We start from the raw sequence: 20,989 nt of genomic DNA on the forward strand, positions 1-20,989 counted from the left end.
GGGGCGGTGACAGTGACAGGGGCGGTGACCGGGGCGGTGACAGTGACAGGGGCGGAGTGTCCCCGGGGGCGGTGACAGTGACAGGGGCGGTGACCGGGGCGGTGACAGTGACAGGGGCGGAGTGTCCCCGGGGGCGGTGACAGTGACAGGGGCGGTGACCGGGGCGGTGACAGTGACAGGGGCGGAGTGTCCCCGGGGGCGGTGACAGTGACAGGGGCGGAGTGGCCCCGGGGGCGGTGACAGTGACAGGGGCGGAGTGGCCCCGGGGGCGGAGAGCGGCGCTGCCCGTGCGGGTCGGAGCCCTGCGGCCGCCCCAGCCCAGCCCGGCCCGGCCTCGCTCGGGGGGAGCCGCGGCCGAGCGGGGCCATGGGGGGCCGGGCCCCGGGGCCGCTCCCGGTGCTCCCGGTGCTGCTCCTGCCCCTCCTGCTCCTCCTGCTGCTCCCGCCCGGCCCCGTGAGCGCCGCCGACACTGGTGGGTGCGGGGCTGGGCCTGCGGGCCCTGCGGGTTTGCGGGGTTTGGGGGAATGCGGGGTTTGGGGGAATGCGGGGTTTGGAGGAATGCGGGGTTTGGGGGAATGCGGGGTTTGGAGGAATGCGGGGTTTGGGGGGATGCGGGGTTTGGGGGGTTTGGGGGCTTTGGGGGCTTGGGGGGGTTTGGGGGGGTTTGGGGGAATGCGGGGCTTAGGGGCTTGGGGGGAATGCGGGGTTTGGGGGGTTTGGGGGGTTTGGGGGCTTTGGGGGCTTGGGGGGGTTTGGGGGAATGCGGGGTTTAGGGGCTTGGGGGGAATGTGGGGTTTGGGGGGATGCGGGGTTTGGGTGTTTCTGGGGTTTTGGGAGAATGGGGTTTGAGTGTTTGTAGGGTTTGGGGGGATGCAGGCTCTGGTTTGGGTATTTGGGGGATTTGGGTGTTTGGGGGTTTGGGTGTTTGTGGGGTTTGGGGGGATGTGGGGTCGGGGGTTTGTGAGGTTTGGGGGAATGCGGGGTTTGGGGAGTTTGGGGGAATGAGAGGTTTGGGGGTTTGGGTGTTTGCAGGATTTGAGTGTTTGTGGGGTTTGGGTATTTGTGGGGTTTGGGGGGATGCGGGGTTTGAGTGTCTGTAGGGTTTGGGGGGATGCAGGCTCTGGATGTTTGCCGGGTTTGGGTATTTGTGGGGTTTGGCGGAATGTGGGGTTTGGGGGAATGCAGGGTCTGAATGTTTGTGGGGTTTGGGGGGATGTGGGGTCGGGGCTTTGGGGGAATGCGAGGTCTGGGGGTTTGGGGGGTTTAGGGTGGGGGGTTTGGGTATTTGTGGGGTTTGGGGAGATGCGGGGTTTGGCTGTTTGTGGGGTTTGGGAGAATGACAGGTTTGGGGGAATGTGGGGTTTGGAAGAATGAGAGATTTGGGCGTTTGTGGGGTTTGGGGGAATGCAGGGTCTGGATGTTTATGGGGTTTGGGTGATTGTGGGGTTTGGGGGAATGCAGGGTCTGGATGTTTGCGGTGTTTGGGGGAATGAGAGGTTTGGGTGTTTGTGGGGTCTGGCTGTTTGGAGGCTTTGGATGTTTGTGGGCTTTGGGTATTTGTGGGGTTTGGGGGGATGTAGGCTTTGGGTATTTGTGGGGTTTGGGGGGATGTGGGCTTTGGGTATTTGTGGGGTTTGGGTATTTGTGGGCTTTGGGGGAATGCGGGATTTGGGGCGATACGGAGTTTGGCTGTTTGCAGGGTCTGGGTGTTTGTGGGGTCTGGATGTTTGCAGGGTTTGGCTGTTTGTGGGGTTTGGCTGTTTGTGGGGTTTGGGTATATGAAGGGTTTGAGTGTTTGTGGCGTTTAGGGGGATGTGGAATTTGGAGGATGTGGGGTCTGGGTGTTTTTAGGCTCTGAGCATTTGCAGGGCTCGGTGTTTGCGGGCTTTGTGTGTTTCCAAGCTCTGTGTGGTTTTAGGTTCTGGGTGTTTCTAGACTCTGTATTTTTAGGCTCTGCTGGCCCTGGGCACGGTGTTTTTAGGCTCTGTATTTCCAGGCTTTGGGTGTTCCCAGGCACTGTGGTGTGTTTGCAGACTCTCTGTGTGTTTCCAGGCCCTGCTGGCCCTGGGCACGGTGTTTTTAGGCTCTGTGTTCCCAGGCCCTGTGTATTCCCAGGCTCTGTATTTCCAGGCTCTATATGTTTTTAGGCTCTATGTTCCCAGGCTTTGGGTTTTCCCAGGCTCTCCATGTGTTTTTAGGCTCTCTGTGTGTTTTTAGGCCCTGCTGGCCCTGGGCACGGTGTTTTTAGGCTCTGTGTGTGTTTTTAGGCTCTGTGTTTCGAGGATCTGGGTATTTTTAGGCTCTGTGTTTTTAGGCTCTGTATTTTTTGGGCTCTCGGTGTTTCTAGGCTCTATATATTTTTAGACTCTGTATTTTTAGGCTCTGTGTGTCTCTAGGCTCTGTGTTCCCAGGCCCTGTGTGTTCCCAGGCTCTCAGTTTTTCCAGGCTCTATATGTTTTTAGGCTCTGTGTTCCCAGACTCTGGGTGTTTTTAGGCTCTCTGGGTGTTTTTAGGCTCTATGTTCCCAGACTCTGGGTGTTTTTAGGCTCTCTGTGTGTTTTTAGGCTCTATGTTCCCAGACTCTGGGTGTTTTTAGGCTCTCTGTGTGTTTTTAGGCTCTATGTTCCCAGACTCTGGGTGTTTTTAGGCTCTCTGTGTGTTTTTAGGCTCTATGTTCCCAGACTCTGGGTGTTTTTAGGCTCTCTGGGTGTTTTTAGGCTCTATGTTCCCAGACTCTGGGTGTTTTTAGGCTCTCTGGGTGTTTTTAGGCTCTGTGTTCCCAGACTCTGGGTGTTTTTAGGCTCTCTGTGTGTTTTTAGGCTCTATGTTCCCAGACTCTGGGTGTTTTTAGGCTCTCTGGGTGTTTTTAGGCTCTGTGTTCCCAGACTCTGGGTGTTTTTAGGCTCTCTGGGTGTCTCCAGGCTCTGCTGGCCCCAGGCAGGGTCTTGGTGGCCACACGGTCCTGGTGTCTCCTGTACCTTTCCCCACTGGAGTTGTAGGTCCACAACCCCTGGGGATCCGTTCCTGGGGATGCTGAAAACCCCAAAATCCCCTCAGTGGGCTGGGCTGGGGTGGAACTGGGTCAGGCTGCAGGGATCCAGCCCTGCTGTGCCTGAGATTCGTTCATTAAATGTGTGGATGGAGCCACTTTGGGGTTTAGGTTTGGTGGAAATGTTTTGCTGTTCTGCTCTCCAGGCTGGGTCTGGCTGGAGCTCAGTGATCCCAGTGTAAAACCCCTCTGGAGCCAGGCTGGGAGAGCTGGAGAGGAGAAACTCCAGGGAGAGCTCAGAGCCCCTGGCAGGGCCTAAAAAATTATGGAGACAGACTTTTTATATGAGCAGAAAGTGATAGCACAGGGAGCAGTGGCATTAAACTGCAGGAGGGCAGGATTAAATGGAATTTTGGGCAGGAATTGTTCCCTGGAAGAGAATTCCCAGATTTGCTGTGGCTGCCCCTGGATCCCTGGCAGTGCCCAAGGCCAGGCTGGACATTGGGGACAGTGGGAGGTGTCCCTGCCATGGCAGGGGTGGGATGGGATGAGATTTAAGATCCCTCCCAACAGAAACCACTCCACAATTAAATGAGCAGAACAACCCTCGAGATCTCCATGAGTTCAGCATTTCCTATTTCCTATTTCCCATGTCCCATGTCCCATTTCCCATTTCCCTGGGACAGGGTTGACCCACCTGGCACTGCTGAGCCCTGTGGGACTCTCTGGTTATTCCAGACCAGCATTTTTGGACTGAGGCAAAGCAAGGCAGGGCCTCCTGCAGCCAGCACTGCCCACATTCCTCACATCAACATCAGTGGGACTTCCCAGGGAGTTCTTGGAATCCCAGAAAGGACTGGATTGGATTGGGAAGGACAAAGATGGTCTCATTGCACCCCCTGTCCTGGATAGGAACCTTTCCCTATCCCAGGTTACACTGCAACAGCAAAAATCCACACAAAATCCCCCCAAACCACAGATTCCTGTTTTACCAATGTAGCAAAAAGGCTTTTTTTGGGGCTGCTGGAGGGGAAAAGGATCAGGAATCCCTGGGGAGCAGCAGGAGCTGGGGCACAGATGGGTCACCCCAGCCAAGCTGCTTTCACTGGCTGTGATTGTGGCTTCACACTCTGCTGTGTGAAAACTCTGACTTGTGCTGTGAGACATCAGGAAGTCCCTGCACTGCAGGGAAAAAAAAAACAATCTGAGCCTTCTGAGGCTGCTGCTCTGAAAGAACCAGCCTGGTGGAAAGGTGGAAAGGAAGAAACCAGCCTGGATTCCTGGTGGAAAATCCCTCCCAGGTGGAAAAGAAGGATGGGACATCTCTGTTTTTCCCTGCTGAGGGAGTTTGGGGTTTTTTGTGGGTGCTCAGGCCTGTGGGTGCTGTGTTTGAAATGTTTATTTTGCTATTTTAGGTCGTGCAGACTCAAGATCAGTAGGAAGTCGAGTGTGTGGTTTCAGCATTGCAGTCACTGCCCCATGAGAGAGGGATGGGACAGAAATTCAGATTTCTCTCAGCTCCTGGGCCTCGTGGCAGCCTCGTGGCAGCCTGAGCTGCAGACAGAGCACTGCTGAGCCTGCAGAGACTCTGAGAAACTCTGCACTGTTTTTGGAAGGGGAAATGACTCATTTCTGAATGCAAGATAAACACTGTGCAGTCATGGGGATCCCAAACTGGGCTGGAGGGAACTTAAATCTCACCCAGGGGCACCTCACAGTGTCCCCAATGTCCAACCTGGCCTTGGGCACTGCCAGGGATCCAGGGGCAGCCCCAGAACAATTCCCAGGGAACAATTCCTGCCCCAAATCCCACCTAACCCTGCCCTTCATTACTCTTTATTCACATTTTAGGTGTCGTGGGAGCTGCTCTGATGTTTCATCCTCAGAACAATTCCCAGGGAACAATTCCTGCCCCAAATCCCACCTAACCCTGCCTTTCACTGCTCTTTATTCACATTTTAAGTGTAGTGGGAGCTGCTCCTCTGGTGTTTCATCCTCAGGGAACAATTCCTGCCCCAAATCCCACATAACCCTGCCCTTCATTGCTCTTTATTCACATTTAAGGTGTAATGGGAGCTGCTCATCCTCAAAACAATTCCCAGGGAACAATTCCTGCCCATAAATCCCACCTAACCCTGCCTTTCATTACTCTTTATTCACATTTTAGGTGTAGTGGGAGCTGCTCATCTGGTGTTTTATCCTCAGAACAATTCCCAGGGAACAATTCCTGCCCCAAATCCCACCTAACCCTGCCTTTCATTGCTCTTTATTCACATTTTAGGTGTAGTGGGAGCTTCACCTCTGATGTTTCATCCTCCAAACCTCCTGGGATGGTGTAAAAAAGGAGAGTGTGAGGTCTGAGGGCACAGATGGTGTGAGATACCTCACCACATGTCACACCAGCAGTGAGAGTGCAAGAAAGGAATCCCTGGGGCTGGAGAGTGGAAACTTCTCACCCATTAAGAGAAAAAAAGCTCCTTCAGAACACCAGGGAGGTGAATGGTTTAGGGAGCTGTGAGTGAAGGAATTTGCAAAGCTGAACAAGCCACTTGTGGTTTAAGGCAGTGTGTGTATCCTGAGATCACTGCTCAAAATCTGAGCTTAATAATTAAATAATTAATAATTAATATCAGGCCTGATTAAAGCTTTGAGAGAAACACAGAGTGGCTGGGGTTTGGGAGGGATATTTAAGGTCACACTGTTCCACTCCCTGCCATGGACAGGGACATCTCCCACTGTCCCAGGTTGCTCCAGCCTGGTCTTGGGGACGTCCAGGGATGTTGCTTTTCATGGAAAGCTGGAATTCCACTCATTATTTGGGATTTTTGGACTTTTTGGACTCTTCCAGCCCTGGTGACTGTGGGATTTTTGGACTTTCATGGGTGGGTTTATAGTTTTGTGCTTGGTACTTTCAGCTTTATGTTCTTTATGGGATGGATAAAAAACAGGAGTTGGAATTCATGGACACAGAGAATCCCACACTGGGGGGGATTAGAAGGGACATTAAATCCCACCTTGTTCCACCCCTGCCATGGCAGGGACACCTCCCACTGTCCCAGGCTGCTCCAGCCTGGCCTTGGAAACTTCCAGGGATGAGGCAGCCACAGCTTTTTATGGAAAGCTGGAATTCCACTCATTATTTGGGGCTTTGGACCTTTTGGACTCTTCCAGCCCTGATGGTTCTGGGATTTTGGGGACCTTCATTTATGGCTGACTGGGTGGGATTTATGGTTTTGTGCTTGGTACTTTCAGCTTTATGTTCTTTATGGGATAAATAAAAAACAGGAGTTGGAAATCATGGACACTGAGAGTCCCACACTGGTTGGGGTTAGAAGGGACATTAAATCCCCTCCTGCCATGACAGGGACACCTCCCACTGTCCCCAGTGTCCAACCTGGCCTTGGACATTTCCAGGGATGAGGCAGCCACAGCTTTTCATGGAAAGCTGGAATTCCACTCATTATTTGGTATTTTGGACTTAGGGTTTAGTGCAACATGATGTAGAAATAAAAATAAAAATTTAAAAAAAAATTAAAAAAATAGACGTAGAAATCAAAAAACCTCAAACTTGATTAAGAAAAAAAAAAAAAAAAAGAAAAACAAATTTTTCAACATGACCCCAAATTCCCAGAGAAGCCTCAAGTCTTGATCTTCTGATCTCGCTGATGTAAAAATTAACAAACTGTGTCTCTGTTCTTCAGCATAAAGTATTACCTGTTGTGCTGTGGAGTGTTTTTGTCACTGTCCTTTGCCAGGCCAGGCTGGAAGGTGTCCCATGTCCCTGCCCATGGCAGGAGGTGGCACTGGGTGCTCTGTAAAGTCCCTTCCAACCCACACCATCCCCTCATTCTCCTGGTGAGAGAGAATCAGCCCAGAAAAGCACAGGGAGTGCAGAAGGAAATCTGTATCAGTGTGATTTTAGTTTTATCAGTTTTATGTATGCATTTGTTACTTGTTTTGTATTATTTTTTATAAGTTGTAATGGTTTGCCCCATTTTTTCCACCCTCATTGGTTTCACCCCAACCCCAGTTATGTGTCAGTCAGAAGTTTTCCAGCCCCTGGGCCTTGTCTGGCACTTTGGGGTCTCTCCCAAAAGTCTGGAAAGTTCCAGGAAAAACCCCAAATGACTGGACAAGACTTTGGCTGTCTCCCCACCCGAGTTATTGATTTGTTAGTTTGTGTGTCATTTATCCAGAGAGCCCCTGATTTGTCCCCAGTTAAACCCATCCCTGAGTTCCTCCCCTCAATAAAAGGTGTTACTTTGGGGGATTTCCTGCCTTTTTTCCCCACTGCTCCTGCTGAGGGGTGTCTGCTGGGGCAGATAAATAAATAAATGATGAATAAAGCCAGAGTTAACCCAGAACAGCCTCCTCTTTTCTCCTGCTGTCGTTGCTTCACCCCTTTGGGCAAGACAAGAACTCCCAGGGGTCAGTGAGGTTCATCCTGGTACCAAACCCTTCACTGTGGAGTGTCAGGGCTGGCTGAGACAGAGACAAATCTTTCAGAAAATCTTTCTCCCTGCTGGGACAGTGAGTCTGGCAGTCCCTGGAGGCTCCAGGATGTGTCTGCAGAGGTCCCTGAGCTGCCCTGGAGCCTGGGCTTTGTCCTGCAGGGGTTTTGGTTCTGCTGTTTGTTCCTCCTGTCTCCCTCCCCTCTCCTCCAGCCTTTCTTCCTCTCCACCAGCCCCGTTTCCTTCCTGGCTCTTGGGCTGTGCCTTGGCTGCTCTCCCTCCCTGCCCTGCCTGGGGCTGCCCCTTCTGGGCCCTGCTCAGGCTCCAGCAGCTTCTTCCTCTTCCTCCTGCCCAGGCTGTCCTTTCCCTGTTCTTTTTTTCCTGTCTTTTTCCTCTCCTTTTTTTTTTCTCTTCTTTTTTTTCCCTCTCCTTTTTTTCCCCTTCCTTTTTTTCCCCTTCCTTTTTTTCCCTCTCCTTTTTTTCCCTCTCCTTCTTTTTTCCTCTCATTTTCTTCCTGTCCTTTTCTTCCTGTCCTTTTCTTCCTGTCCTTTTCTTCCTGTCCTTTTCTTCCTGTCCTTTTTTTCCCTGTCCTTTTTTCCTGTCCTTTTTTCTCCTGTCCTTTTTTCCTGTCCTGTTTGTTCTCCTGTCCTTTTTTTCCCTGTCCTTTTTTTCCCTGTCCTTTTTTTCCCCTGTCCTTTTTTTCCCCTGTCTTTTTTTTCCCCTGTCCTTTTCTTCCTGTCCTTTTTTTCCCTGTCCTTTTCCTATCCTTTCCCTGTCCTTTTTTTTCCCCGTCCTTTTTTCCCCTGTCCTTTTTTCATGTCCTTTTTCTTCTGTCCTTTTTTTCTGCCTTTTTTTTCCCCTGCCCTTTTTTTCCTGCCCTTTTTTTCTTCCCCTTTTTTCCTCCCCTTTTTTCCTCCCCTTTCTTCCTCTCCTTTTTTTTTCCTCTCCTTTTTTTTTCCTCTCCTTTTCTTCCTCTCCTTTTCTTCCTCTCCTTTTTTCTCTGTCTTTTTTTTCTGCCTTTTTTCCTGCCTTTTTTTTTCCCTGTCCTTTTCTTCCTGTCCTTTTCTTCCTGTCCTTTTCTTCCCTGTCCTTTTCTTCCCTGTCCTTTTCTTGTCCTTTTCCTGTCCTTTTTTTCTATCCTTTCTCTGTCCTTTTCCTGTCCTTTTTTCCCTGCAGATGGTTTTACCTGCAAAGCAGTGAAAATTTAATATATAGTGATGGAATTTTGGAGGCTGAAATTTGGTTACGGTGCACTTGAACGTTTCAATAATTTTTTTTATCCCTCTTTTTCCTTTAGAAATTTCTTCCCTTTTACCAGCACCAACAAATGTGGAGATTTACTCCTACAACTTCCAGAGTTTGCTGAGATGGTCTCCTGTCCCAGTGGAGAATGGGACTGTGTTATACACAGCCCAGTACAGAACGTGAGTAAACAGCTCCAAAACCAGCTCATTTTATTCTGATCCAGTAAAACAACTGGTTTTAAAGACCCCAGAAAGCCTGAAAATGAACAAGCACAGAATGAAAGGATGTTTTTTATCACAGATGTTTTTATGTATCTCCAAGAGCAGTTTGTGGTGAGTGGCAGGTCCTTGGCCCAGGCTGTGTCCTCTGAGCTGAGGAGAGAATGAAGCCCCTGAGGACAAACAGAAATATTTCCCAGTTCTCTGAGCAATTTTAACCTTTCCTGATCCTCTCTGGCCAATTTAAATTTACCCAGATCCTGAAGGAACTGGAGGAGCTGGGAGGGCCCTGGGGTTGAACTGTAGAACAAAGATTTTTCAATTAGAAAATTGTAAAGCAGATGTGGTTTATTTCCAGCTGGGACACACGGGGGGATATCTCCTCCAAAGTGTGTGTACCTGGTCAGGACAAGGTCCAGGTTTAAATCCACACTGATCTCCCCAACCCCACACTTCCCAGGTTTAAATCCACATTGATCCCACAAATCCACATTGATCCCACAACCCCACACCTCCCAAATTTAAATAGACCTTGATCCCACAAACCCACACCTCCCATGTTTAAATCCACATTTATCTCACAAATACACATTGATCTCACAAACTCACACCTGCCAGATTTAAGTACACCTTGATCCCACAAACCCAGGTGTAAATCCACACTGATCCCACAAACCCAGGTGTAAATCCACATTGATTCCATAAACCCACACCTGCCAGGTTTAAATCCATATTGATCCCACTAATACACATTGATCCCACAAACCCACACCTCCCAAATTTAAATACACCTTGATCCCACAAACCCAGGTTTAAATACACATTGATCCCACAAACCCAGGTTTAAATCCACCTTGATCCCAAAAACCCACACCTCCTCACCCAACCATTCCCTGCCTTCTTTATATTCTTTATATTCTTTATATTCTTTATATTCTTTCTTTATATTCTTTCTTTATATTCTTTCTTTATATTCTTTATATTCTGATGAGCTGCTCCCCTCCTGCTGCTCATGAATTGAGCTCTTGGGAGGAAAGCTGATGTCTTCCTCAGGTTGATCTTCCCTTCTGGGCAGGCACAGGGGAGGTTTGGTTATTTTCCAAGTCACTTTGCTCTTGCCAAAGATGAGGAGCTTGATTTAAACCACAAAGTTCTGCTTTATGGATTTTTAACAAATATCTTGGTCCTGCTTTGCTGAGTTTTAACATTATACATCTGACCTATAGGACTTCTAGTTAGTGATTACCTGACAGCAAAGCTTAATAGCTACTCTTTTATGTGTTCCCAGCACAAGCTGGTTTTTTACTTTCATAAAATCACCAAAATTTGCTTCTAAATCCTGTATTTTTATATCCATAAACATCCCCCATACCAGGGTGTGAAGCCTGGACAGTGTGACATGTGAGCTGGATGGGAGGGGGGAATTTCAATGATTAATTTGTGTTTTTTGTGCTCTGCAGAGGCTTCTACAATGAGTGGAGTGGGATGGGCTGTGCCCAGACCCCCCAGACCCAGTGTGGGCTCCCCCCTGAGATGAGCAGGCGGCGCTGGACGATCCTGCTGCGCCTCAGGGCAGAGCTGGGGCCCCTCTCCTCGCCCTGGGTGCACACCCCTCCCTTTGTGGTGGACAGAAACAGTGAGTGGGGGCTCTCCTGGGGGAAAAATTTCCTTTTTTAGGTTCTGCTTTGGGAGAGGGTTCAGCTGTTGTGTTGTCTTGGTTTGGAAATAAAGGTCTGTGCCAGGGAGTTGGAATTTGTGGAAACAGAGAATCCCACAGGTCTGTGCCAGGGAATTCATGGACATAGAGAATCCCACACTGGTTGGGATTAGAAGGGACATTAAATCCCACCTTGTTCCAGCCCTGCCATGGGCAGGGACACCTCCCACTGTCCCAGGCTGCTCCAACCTGGCCTTGGAAACTTCCAGGGATGAGGCAGCCACAGATTTTCATGGAAAGCTGGAATTCCACTCATTATTTGGGATTTTGGACTTTTTGAATTCTTCCAGCCCTGGTGATTCTGGGATTTTGAGACCTTTATGAGTGGGGTTTATGGTTTTGAGCTTGGTACTTTCAGCTTTATGTTCTTTATGGGATAAATAAAAAACAAGGAGTTGGAATTAATGAGAATCCCACACTGGGGGGGATTAGAAGGGACATTAAATCCCATCCAGTGTCACCCCTGCCATGGCAGGGACACCTCCCACTGTCCCCAATGTCCAACCTGGCCTTGGGCACTGCCAGGGATCCAGGGGCAGCCACAGCAAATCTGGTGCTGCTGTTCTAAAAGCTGCTCTTTGCCTTGCTGTGCTTGATTTTAGGATTAGAAAAAAAAAAAAAAGTCAATGTTCAGAATAAAAAGTCCCTTTGAAATGGGAACTAAGCAGAGGAAGGGATTTGTGGACTCTTCAGTTCCTGATCCCCCAGACCTGCTGAGGGCCAGTCATGGTCCAGGCTCCAGAGTCTGATACATCCCCTGGTTCTAAATGTGGATTTTCTGTGGCAGCAGAGGGAGGAAATGCCTGAATCCTGCACTGAACACTGACTTACCCACATCCTGTGGTGCAGGACCTCAGTGGGATCCTCAGGAGGCTGGGACAGCACTGAGCTGGTGGGAATACGGGACAAAGCAGAGGAGGAACATTCTGGGATTGTTCTTGTGTCATTGCCCTGGAGATCAGTTCCCAAAAACCAACTCCTCCTGGAGCAGTCCCTGGATTGGAGGCACAGAGAGGAATTGGGGCATGCAGGGAGTGATTCCTGCTGTTCATGACAGCAGGAATGTTCATTTCTGACAGCACTCCTTTGGTATTTTTCATGATTTACACCTCAGAGCTCTTCACAAAAGGAGATCACCCTGCTCATCCTAATGGACACATGGAGACATCAGAGCAAGGAGGGGAAAACTCATTGTCCCTCTTCCCAAACAGGGTTTTGGGGAACATGGAAGGTGTGACAGGCTGATCAAAGGAAAAGAAAAGATGATGATTTTATGGCTATAACTGTAGATAAAATGAGACACTTCTGAGCATTAACTATTTGGTTAAGATTTACTAATTTAATATTTAAATTTAAATATTTAATAATTTCCAGGGAAAGTTAAGCAAATATTGTAACTGCAAAAAGGAGATGAGGAAATGTTTTCCCTTTCTTGAGCAAAAGTTGTGAATGTTTGAGGTGTTTGCTGAGATTGTCCAGGGCAGGGAATGGAGCTGGGGAAGGGTCTGGAGCCCCAGGAGGGGCTGAGGGAGCTGGGGAAGGGTCTGGAGCCCCAGGAGGGGCTGAGGGAGCTGGGGAAGGGTCTGGAGCCCCAGGAGGGGCTGAGGGAGCTGGGGAAGGGGCTGAGCCTGGAGAAAAGGAGGCTCAGGGGGGACCTTGTGGCTCTGCACAAGTCCCTGCCAGGAGGGGACAGCCGGGGGGGTCGGGCTCTGCTCCCAGGGAACAGGGACAGGAGGAGAGGGAACGGCCTCAGGCTGGGCCAGGGGAGGCTCAGCTTGGCCAGCAGCAGGAATTTCCCCATGGAAAGGGGGCTCAGGCCTTGGCAGGGGCTGCCCAGGGAGCTTTGGAGTGCCCATCCCTGGAGGTGTCACCTGGAGGTGGCACTCAGAGCTCTGCCCTGGGGACAAGGTGGGCACAGGGCTGGGGACAATTCCCAGGGAATCATTTGAAAGGATAAGAAATGTGAAAACCATCCTGACTCAAATCTCACCCATTTCTTCCCAAATCCTCACCATTCCCTGGTTTTGTGACAACCCCTGGATTGGGTTCTTCCCCTGACAAGCAAAGAGGGAATAGATGAAATTTCATCTTAGAAAGGGAAAAAGTCTTTTTAAAACCATCAATGAAAGATGGGATGGAATAAAATGGAGAAGTTGTGTCCAAATGAGCAGCTGAGCTGATAAGGGCTGGGTGGGATCCAGAGAGCTGATAAGGGACTGCAGCAGCACCAGCTCTGTGGGGGTCTCTGCCCTGGGGACAAGGTGGGATGTTCTGGGGGGGCTTTTCCAGCCTCAGGGATTTTGGGGATTATTTGGGCTGGATCCAGCTGTTCATCCCAGGGTTTCTCTGCTCTCTCTGTTTGTTTCCAGCCACTCTGGGCCCCCCCAAGGTGAACAGTGTCAGTGTCAGCCCTGACTCTCTGCTCATCAGCCTCAGCCCCCCCTTCACCCCCGAGCCTGGGGACCCCCTGCAGTACCTCGTGTCCTACTGGGAGAACTCCAGCAGTCCCACAGTCAAAGTAAGAATTCTCTCTGCTTTGTTCCCTGTCCTGGGGGCTGAGGGTTGGGAGGGAGTGGGGCAGGAATTGTGTGTTTTCTGTGCCCTGCAAGGGACCCCACAGGGATTGCTGCACTGCCAAACTTGGGGACTTTCCTCTGCATGGAAAGGGATTAAATTAAATCCCTCTGCACATCTGGGGAGAGAATTGGTGCCAAAAGGTGACTCTGGATTCCTGAGTTTTCTCAAGCTATTTCAAGAAATCTGGAATCTCCCTGCTTAGAATCGGTGCCAAAGGTGACTTTTGATTTTATCAAGCTTTCTCAGGGAATTTGGAGAGCTCTGGAATGTCCCTGTCCCTTGGCTGTGCTGGGAGCTGCAGGAGCAGCAGTTGGGGCTGGATGTCCCTGACCCCAGGGCAGGGAGAGGAGGAGTTGGCAGGAACACACTGGGATGAGCTGTTCATGCTGAGCATGGGGAATAAATGAGCCAGACTGTATTTCTTCTTCAGACTCAGATGTTTATTAATTCTTATCCACATTACAGTCTCACAGACTGTGAGTGCTACAGCACTTTAAGCCAATAAAGTAAGAATGAAGTCATATCTGTCTCTCTCCAAGGCCTTTTAAGGATAAATTTTCCAATTATGAAATGACACCTGAATTATTGTGACTTTTACCCCAATAACCAACCCCCCCTGGCCCGCAATGGGGACTTTTCTATCCAATCACAAAACACCCCCCAGACCATGAAGGAGGAGAAGGTGAAAAAGAAGGACTCAGGCCCTGCCCTAAATCCTCCATCCTGCTTTAGATCTCTATTCCTGTATTCTAAACCCTTCAGCTCTGAGTTTTGCCCCCTGTGATATCACACACTTCTATCCCAACTCCACAGGCACAATCCCAGGGCTGTCACTCAATTTTGGGAGCCTTTTCCAGGGCCTCAGGTCAGTGCAGGGTTTGCTGGGGGTCAGAGCCTGGCAGCACAGACAGTCTGCAATTCTCAGGGTTCCAACAGCTCAGAGCTTTTGGGATCATCCTGTTCCCCTGCCTGGGGCCTGGGAATTTTGCTTGGACAGGCCAGAGGTGCAGGGGAGGATTTAAGTCAGTCTTAAAAAGAAAAAAAAAAACACCAAAAAAACAACAAACCACAAATTAAAGAAAAGAGGAAGAAGCTCCTAAATGACGTCAATCTCCTGTCAGACGTTTAAAAAACAGAAGTGAAAAGTGTAATTTATTTAAAAGCTCCTTTTGCTTCAAAGTCCTCAGTGAATTGCCTCCACTTCCTTCCTGCCTTGCACCAAGGTGTGTTTTTCTCACACAAACACCTTCAGCTGAGAGCCAGGAAAGGAGTCACTGTGGTTGCATTTTTTACCTCTCCTTCCCTGGGTTTTACTCCCTGTAAGAAGCTGCAGCAAAACTCCCAGAAAAAACCTGAAGTATTTAATTGCTTCCGTTATTTGAGAAAGCTGAGTGAGGAAAAATAAAATGTGGGTTTCTTCAAGGAGAAACTTAAATGGGGAAGGGATATTTGTGATGAAAACCAGTCTGGTTTTTACCTTTAATACCTTTTTTTTTTTCTGTTGTGTGTGTCTTTTCAACAGAAGCTAAACCAAAGCAAGACACTATTCCAAATTGAAAATCTGAAGGAATCAACACTTTATTGCTTCAGTGTCCAAGTGCAGTTGAAAATCTACTCAGGTCACTTGTTGCAAGGAGAGCAAAGTGCTCCAGAGTGTCACAGGACTGCCCTCAGTGGTATGGGATGGGAATGGGAGTTTTGGGGGAGTGGGATGGGCTGGGACACCCCTCCTGGAGCACCTGGGCTGGTCCCAGTTTGTCAGGGATGCTGAGAGCACCGTGGGGAGTTCACACTGGGAATCAGTTGTAAAAAATCAGGAGTTTTCAGAGGTTTAGGCTCTGTGTGGTTCCTCCTCCTCCTCCTTCTCCTTCTTCTCCTTCTCCTCTTTCTCCTCCTTTTTCTCCTCCTTTTTCTCCTCCTTTTTCTCCTCCTTTTTCTCCTCCATCTCCTCCTTCTCCTCCTCCTTCTCCTTCTCCTTCTCCTCCTTCTCCTCCTCCTCCTTTTCCATCCTGCTGTAAAATGGGACCATGGAGCTGATCCCAAGGGTCAAACCCCTCTGGAGCCCCTCTGGGAGAGCTGGGGGTGCTCCCCTGGAGAGGAGAAGCTCCAGGGAGAGCTCAGAGCACCTCAAGGGGCTCCAGGAGAGCTGCAGAGGGACTGGGGACAAGGGATGGAGGGACAGGACACAGGGAATGGCTTCAGAGTAGGATGTGATGGGATCTGGGACAGGAATTGTTCCCTGGGATGGAATTCCCAGATTTGCTGTGGCTGCCCCTGGATCCCTGGCAGTGCCCAAGGCCAGGCTGGACATTGGGGACAGTGGGAGGTGTCCCTGTCCCACTGGATGGGATTTAATGTCCCTCCCACCCCAAACCATCCCATAAATACGAAGCTGCCACATAAATTTAGATTTTTTTCCCTTTTTTTTTTCTCAGAATGGACCCGAGCTGGGTACATCATCCTCCTGTGTGCCTTGGCCTTGCTCTGTGTCAATCTGGTGGCTTTTTCTTTGCTGCTCCTGTGGAAACACCACCAAAAAATCAAACACTGGGCTCAGCCAGATCTGAAAATCCCAAACCACTTCAAGGAGGTACGTGGGGACCTTTGGGGTTTTTCTCCTGTGGAAGAGAAACTCTGGGGAAACACATCACCAAAACCTCCTGGAGCTGAACAGGAATAAACAAGTGATGTCTCAAAATGTGATTTTTTTTTTTTTCTGCTTCTCATCTCCCACCTCTTTCCTGTTTTGCTGAGCTCAGGGGCCTTTCCTGTGCCCTGGAAAACCCAAACCTGCCTCAGCCTGGCCCTTGTTCCTCTTTCTTTGCTCCTCTCAAAATCTGGGGACAAAGAGATTTTGTGGAACAAGAATTGGAGCCAGGAATAGGATCTGCAAAAGCAGATTATTTTTAATTTATTAAAAAAATAAACCTGATTATTTTTAATTTATTAAAAAAAAACCTGATTATTTTTAATTTATATTAAAAAAACCCTGATTATTTTTAATTTATTAAAAAAACCTGATTATTTTTAATTTATTTTAAAAAAAACCCTGATTATTTTTAATTTATTAAAAAAATAAACAAACCTGATTATTTTTAATTTATTAAAAATTATTATTTTTAATTTATTAAAGAAAAACTGATTATTTTTAATTTATTTTAAAAAACCTGATTATTTTTAATTTAAAAAATGTTTATTTTTAATTTATTAAAAAAAACCCTGATTATTTTTAATTTATTTTAAAAAAACCCTGATTATTTTTAATTTATTAAAAAAAACCTGATTATTTTTAATTTATTTAAAAAATCCTGATTATTTTTAATTTATTAAAAAAAACTGATTATTTTTAATTTATATTAAAAAAACCCTGATTATTTTTAATTTATTAAAAAAACCCCAAACCTGATTATTTTTAATTTATTTTAAAAAAACTGATTATTTTTAATTTATTAAAAAAAAACCTGATTATTTTTAATTTATTTAAAAAACCTGATTATTTTTCATTTATTAAAAAAAAAACCTGATTATTTTTAATTTATTTTTAAAAAATAAACCTGATTATTTTTAATTTATAAAAAAACTGATTATTTTTAATTTATTAAAAAAATTAACCTGATTAATTTATTTTAAAAAATACCTGATTATTTTTAATTTATTAAAAAAAAACTGATTATTTTTAATTTATTAAAAAAAACCCTGATTATTTTTAATTTATTTAAAAAAACTGATTATTTTTAATTTATTAAAAAAATAAACCTGATTAATTTATTTAAAAAAATACCTGATTATTTTTAATTTATTAAAAAAAACCCTGATTATTTTTAATTTATTTCCAAGCTGTGATGGTTTGTTTTGACGCCTCAAGGGGATGGTTTTTGGGCATTTCCTCTTTTTTTTTGTAATTTTTTTAGCAAGACTGTGATGAAAAACTCTATTAATTTAAAAAATTAATAGAATTAATATTAATTTCCTGGAATTATATTAAATAGGAAAATATCCTTGTACAGGGTATTGAAATAGTAAAAAAAATCCTTGTGCAGGGTATTAAAATAATGAAAAAAAAATCCTTGTACAATGGTTAAAATAGTAAAAAAAATTCTCTATAACTTTGTTAAATGGGAAAATAGCCTTAATTAAAATAATTATATTTATTATTTATATTTATTATTATTAAAATAAGAACATTTTAATTATTAATATTAAAGAGTAAATATATTTATTGTTTATATTTATTATTATTTAAATAATAGTAAAAAATCCTTGTACAAGGTATTAAAATAGTAAAAAAAAATCCTTGTACAAGGAATTAAAATAATGAAAAAAAATCCTTGTACAATGATTAAAATACTGAAAAAATATCTGTAATTATATTAAATAGGAAAATATCTTTGTACAGAGTATTAAAATAGTAAAAAAAATCCTTGTGCAGGGTATTAAAATAATGAAAAAATTCCTTTTACAATGATTAAAATAGTGAAAAAATATCTGTAATTATATTAAATAGGAAAATATCTTTGTACAGAATATTAAAATAGTAAAAAAATCCTTGTGCAGGGTAATAAAATAGTAAAAAAAATCTCTGTAATTATGTTAAATGGGAAAATATCCTTAATTAAAATAATCATATTTATTATTTATATTTTATTATTAAAATAATGATATTTAAATTATTAATATTAAATAATAATTATATTTATTATTCGTATATACAATTATTAAAATAGTAAAAAAATCCCTATACAGGGTATTAAAATAATGGAGAAAAATCCTTGTGCAATGGTTAAAATAGTAAAAATAATCTCTGTAATTAAATAGGAAAATATCCTTGTGCAGGATATTAAAATAGTTAAAAAATCTGTGTATAGGAGATAATAATAATAATAATAATAATTTTAAAAATCCTTGTATGAAAATAATTAAAACATCTTTGTTCAGAGTATTATTATAGTAAAAAAAAAGCTTGTGCAAGGTATTAATAATAAAATAATCCTTGTAGAGGGTATTAAATAATAATAATAATAATTATTATTATTATTACTATTATTATTACTATTATTATTATTATTATTATTATTATTATTATTATTATTATTATTATTATTATAAACCCTTGCAGAGGGTAATAAAATAATAAGAAAATCCTTTTAAAGGCTATTAAAATAGTTAAAAAATAATTGTTCTGGGTTTTAAAATAGTTTTAAAAATAATTGTGCAGGGTCTTAATAATAAAAATAATTGTGGTGATTTCTAAAAGGATCAGCCTGGGATGGGGCAGAGCAGGGACAGGAAAAGAGAGGAAGTGGCAGAGGGTTTAAAATGTGAATTTTGATTTATTGCCATCCTTTATTTGATTTATTACCACTCTTTGATTTTTTTACCATATTTTATTTAATTTATTGCCATCTTTTATTTGATTTTTTTTACCATCCTTTGATTTTTTTACCATCCTTTATTTGATTTATTCCCATCCTTTATTTAACTTATTACCATCCTTTAACTTACTACCATCCTTCATTTGATTTTTTTACCATCCTTTATTTGATTTTTTAACTATCCTTTATTTGATTTATTCCCATCCTTTATTTGATTTTTTAATCATCCTTTATTTATTACCATCCCTTGATTTTACCATCCTTTGATTTATTACCATCCTTTATTTGATACTTTTACCATCATTTATTTGATTTTTTTACCATCCTTTATTTGATTTATTCCCATCCTTTACTTATTACCATCCCTTGATTTTTTTTACCATCCTTTATTTGATTCATTACCATCCTTTGATTTTTTTACCCTCCTTTATTTGATTTTTTTACCCTCCTTTATTTGATTTTTTTAACCATCCTTTATTTGACTTATTCCCATCCTTTGATTTTTTTTTACCATCCTTTATTTGATTTTTTTTTACCATCTTTTATTTGATTTTTTACCATCCTTTGATTCATTCCCATCCTTTATTTGGCTTTTTACCATCCTTTATTTGATTTATTCCCATCCTTTATTTGATTTTTTTAACCATATTTTATTTGATTTTTTACCATCCTTTATTTGCTTTATTACCATCCTTTATTTGATTTTTAACCATCCTTTATTTGATTTATTCCCATCCTTTATTTATTACCATCCCTTGATTTTTTTTACCATCCTTTATTTGATTTTTCTACCATCCTTTATTTGATTTTTTACCATCCTTTATGTGACCTATTACCATCCTTTGATTTTTTACCATCCTTTATGTGATTTTTTACCATATTTTGTTTGATTTTTTACCATTCTTTATTTGATTTTTAACCATCCTTTATTTGATTTATTCCCATCTTTTATTTATTACCATTCCTTGATTTTTTTTTTACCATCTTTTACTTGATTTTTTATTATCCTTTATTTGATATTTTTACCATCCTTTATTTGATATTTTTTACCACCCTTTATTTGCTGCACCTGCTTTCCCTCACTCGAAGGAATATTAAAGAGATAATTTATTTCTTTTCCCCCACAATAACAACAACAACAATTTTTTTAACATCCTCCTCGTTCAGTGCAGCTTCAAGGAAACCCAGGATGGAACATCCAGTCCTGCTCTGGACTCTGGGCTGGAGAAACTTGTTGGTTTTGGGATTTTTAAACTATTTTGTGTTTTATTTGCAGTTCCTGAGAGACCCTCGCCTGGAGGAGCCGTTCTGCCCTGCGGAGGAGGAGCCCCAGGCTCTGCTGGTGGGGGAAAGAATTTCCCTGGAGGGTGAAGAACCTGCAGCCAACCCCTGCAGGGACTGAGGGGCCAGCCAGGGAGGGTCAGCCCTGCCCAGAGTGCCCAGGCCTGCAGGAAAATCCTCAATGTGGATTTGGGATGTGCCCCAGGGCAGGAAAATCCTAAACACGGAGCCTGGAGTGTGCCCCAGGGCAGGAAAACCCTAAACATGGATCTGAGATGTGCCCCAGGGCAGGAAAACTCTAAACACTGAGCCTGGGATCACAGGGAAATCCTAAACATGGATCTGGGATGTGCCAAATCCTAAACACGGAGCCCTGGGGTCACAGGAAAATCCTGAATGTGGATTTGGGATGTGCCCCAGGGCAGGAAAACCCTAAACACTGAGCCTGGGATCACAGGGAAATCCTAAACATGGATCTGGGATGTGCCAAATCCTAAACACGGAGCCCTGGGGTCACAGGAAAATCCTGAATATGGATTTGGGATGTGCCCCAGGGCAAGAAAATCCTAAACACAGAGCCTGGGGTCACAGGAAAATCCCAAACATGGATCTGGGATGTGCCCCAGGGCAAGAAAATCCTGAACTTCGAGCCCTGGGATCACAGGAAAATCCTAAACACAGAGCCTGGGGTCACAGGAAAATCCTAAACACCTAAACACAGAGCATGGGATGTGCCCCAGGGCAGGACAATCCCGAATTTGGAGCCCTGGGGTCACAGGGCAATCCTAAATATGGATCTGGGATGTGCCCCAGGGCAGAAAAATCCTAAACACGGAGCCTGGGATGTGCCCCAGGGCAGGAAAATTTCGAATTTGGAGCCCTGGAGTTACAGGGAAATCCTAAACATGGAGCCTGGAGTCAGAGGAAAATCCTGAACATGGATCTGGGATGTGCCCCAGGGCAGGAAAATCCCGAATTTAGAGCCCTGGGGTCACAGCACAATCCTGACCATGGATTTGGGATGTCAGGACAATCCTGACCGTGGATTTGGGATGTCAGGACAATCCTGACCATGGATTTGGGATGTCAGCACAATCCTGGACATGGATTTGGGATGTCAGGACAATCCTGACCATGGA

General features: G+C 44.6%; 1 protein-coding gene across 1 annotated transcript; it reads left to right on the forward strand.

The window, feature by feature from the left end:
* Positions 1–366: 366 nt before the first annotated feature.
* IFNGR2 (interferon gamma receptor 2) lies at positions 367–20,185 on the forward strand (the record flags this gene model as incomplete). Its single annotated transcript, XM_083854458.1, has 7 exons — positions 367–472; positions 8,738–8,864; positions 10,364–10,539; positions 12,990–13,138; positions 14,720–14,873; positions 15,633–15,787; positions 19,846–20,185. The coding sequence occupies 7 exons, from the start codon at positions 367–369 to the stop codon at positions 19,969–19,971; spliced, it is 993 nt and encodes a 330-aa protein (XP_083710584.1). The 3' UTR covers positions 19,972–20,185.
* Between the last annotated feature and the right edge of the window lie 804 nt (positions 20,186–20,989).

The sequence above is a fragment of the Zosterops lateralis genome (genome assembly GCF_965231275.1).
Source record: "Zosterops lateralis genome assembly, chromosome: 2".
Classification (NCBI taxonomy): Eukaryota; Metazoa; Chordata; class Aves; order Passeriformes; family Zosteropidae; genus Zosterops; species Zosterops lateralis.